This window comes from Magnolia sinica, chromosome 7, assembly GCF_029962835.1.
Source record: "Magnolia sinica isolate HGM2019 chromosome 7, MsV1, whole genome shotgun sequence".
NCBI classification, from domain to species: domain Eukaryota; kingdom Viridiplantae; phylum Streptophyta; class Magnoliopsida; order Magnoliales; family Magnoliaceae; genus Magnolia; species Magnolia sinica.
The window spans coordinates 28,511,119-28,513,430 of record NC_080579.1 but is presented as its reverse complement, the minus strand read 5'-3'; the positions used below and the strand labels follow the sequence as shown (position 1 = coordinate 28,513,430).

General features: G+C 39.2%; 1 protein-coding gene across 1 annotated transcript; it reads left to right on the top strand.

Annotated features, from left to right (window-relative positions):
* Window positions 1–1,205: 1,205 nt before the first annotated feature.
* LOC131250613 (uncharacterized) lies at window positions 1,206–1,727 on the top strand. The gene has a single exon (XM_058250898.1). It carries the CDS (start codon window positions 1,206–1,208, stop codon window positions 1,725–1,727), a length of 522 nt encoding a protein of 173 aa, XP_058106881.1.
* Window positions 1,728–2,312: the final 585 nt, after the last annotated feature.

Genomic DNA, 2,312 nt, shown 5'->3' with positions numbered 1-2,312 from the left:
AATAAATCTTGGCACAGAAGAAGAGCCACAGAAAACGTTCATAAGCGCCAGCCTTCTCGAGCAAGAAGTCGAAAAATATGTCCAACTCCTAAAAGAGAATAAAGACGTCTTTACTTGGACGTATACGGAAATGCCGGGTCAAAACCCTCAGTAGCAATGCATCGATCGAACATTTCTAAAGATAAAAGGCCAATCAAGCAAGCGTAAAGGTGATTTCATCCGGACCTGGTTTCTCTGATAAAAGAAGAAATAAACAAGCTTATCAAAGTTAGGTTTATCAGGGAGGTCAAATATCCTAAGTGGATATCGAACGTCGTCCCAGTAAAAAAGAAAAATGGACAAATCAAGGTTGTGTCGACTTCAGAGATCTAAATGAAGCTTACCCAAAAGATGACTTTCTATTGCTAATCACCAAATTGTTAATTGATAATATGACCAATAAGGTTAGAACTTCATTAGGAATATACTACCATAAGGTCATGCCATTCGCTCTTAAGAATGCTGGAGCGACATACAAAGGGTAATGTAAAACATCTTTCAAGACATGATGCATAAGCATGTCGAATGTCATGAAGATGATTTGGTGGTCAGGTCGAGTAATCATGAAGAACATCGTAAGCATCAGACTTCAGTTTTTCGCTGACTCAGAAAAAATAATTGAAGATGAATCCTGCTAAATGTGCTTTTGGAGTATCATTAGGAAAGTTCCTCGGTTTCGTCATCCAAGATATGCCGCCCCGAAAACATTAAAAAAATTGAAAAGCCCGAAAGGAAAACTGACATATATTCACCATTTTATTTGAAATCTGGCAGGGAGATGTCAGCCATTTTCTCATTTGATGAAGAAAGGAACAGAGTTCATATGGGACAAAGCATGTCATAATGCGTTCAATTCAATAAAGGAATTACGGAAACAGCCACCAATATTAGTAGCCCCTGTGAAAGGTAAGCCTCTTATTTTATAGACATTTGCAACTAAGAATTCGTTGGGGGCCTTATTAGCACAAGTGAATGAATGTGTAAAAGAAACAACTCTCTATTATCTGAGCCGAACTCTGATATGCGCAGAATGTAATTATTCTCCAATTGAGAAGGAATGTCTGGCGCTAATATTTACAGTACAAAAATTGAGACATTATTGCCTTTCCCATGATATAATTCTAATCTCGAGGGTAGATCCGATACAGTTCTTAATGACAAGGCCGATGTTATCAGGAAGATTGGCCAAATCGATGCTATTACTTTCAGAGTATACAATTACCTATGAGCTAGCAAAAGCAGTAAAAGGGAAAGTAGTGGCAGATTTCTTGGCAGCGCATCCTGTAATGGACAATGAAAACAACAACGACGATTTTCCCGATGAGCAGGTTATGGTAACTGAGTCGCAAAACCCATGGCAAATGTATTTTGATGGTGCTTCTCGAGCATCAGGAGCAAGCATAGGAGTAATATTCATTACTTCTCAGGGTGACCTATTACCCTATTCTTTCACATTGGGTACTGCATGCACAAATAACGAAGCTGAATATAAAGCTCTCATCATTGGGATGGAAATAGCTCAGGAAATGAAGATAAAAACGTTACAGATTTTCGGCGATTCTAAGTTGATCATAAATCAACTAATAGCCGAGTTTGAAATAAGAAAGCAAGAGCTCTTGCCATATTGTCAAAGAGCACAGCAATTACTGGAACAATTTTGTCATGTCAAAATCAAACATGTATCGTGATGTGAAAATACAAGGGCAAACGCTTTAGCTAACCTGGTCGCAGCCCTATCCTATCCGAATCGAAGTCCCCTTCAGGTAACCATAGAGGAGAGAAGGTTCTTGCCCTCTTCAGAAGTCATTGATGAAGTCGTTGTGCCACTCCCTATATCATGTTCTGAAGTGACAGCAGACGATTGGAGTTAACCTTTCATAGATTACCTTAAATATGATATCTTGCTAGAAGATCCGGTGCAAAGACAGCAAATCAAGAAAAGATCAAGTAGGTTCATCATATGTAGTGAAGTATTGTACAAAAAAATCTTACAATGAAGTGCTGATACGGTGTCAGGATGAACAAGAAGTGAGTCAAATTTTATGAGAAGCCCACTCCGAAGAATGCGGGGCACATCAGACCAGTCGAAATTTATTCCATCAGGTACATTGAATGGGGTATTACCGGTCCACAATATTCAATGACGTAATCGAGTATGCGAAGCGATGCCACGAGTGTCAGATTCACAGAGACGTCATACATCTACCCCCGGAAGATCTCCATCAGACAGTTAATTCTTAGCCTTTCTCTACTCAGGGGCAAGATGTTATTAG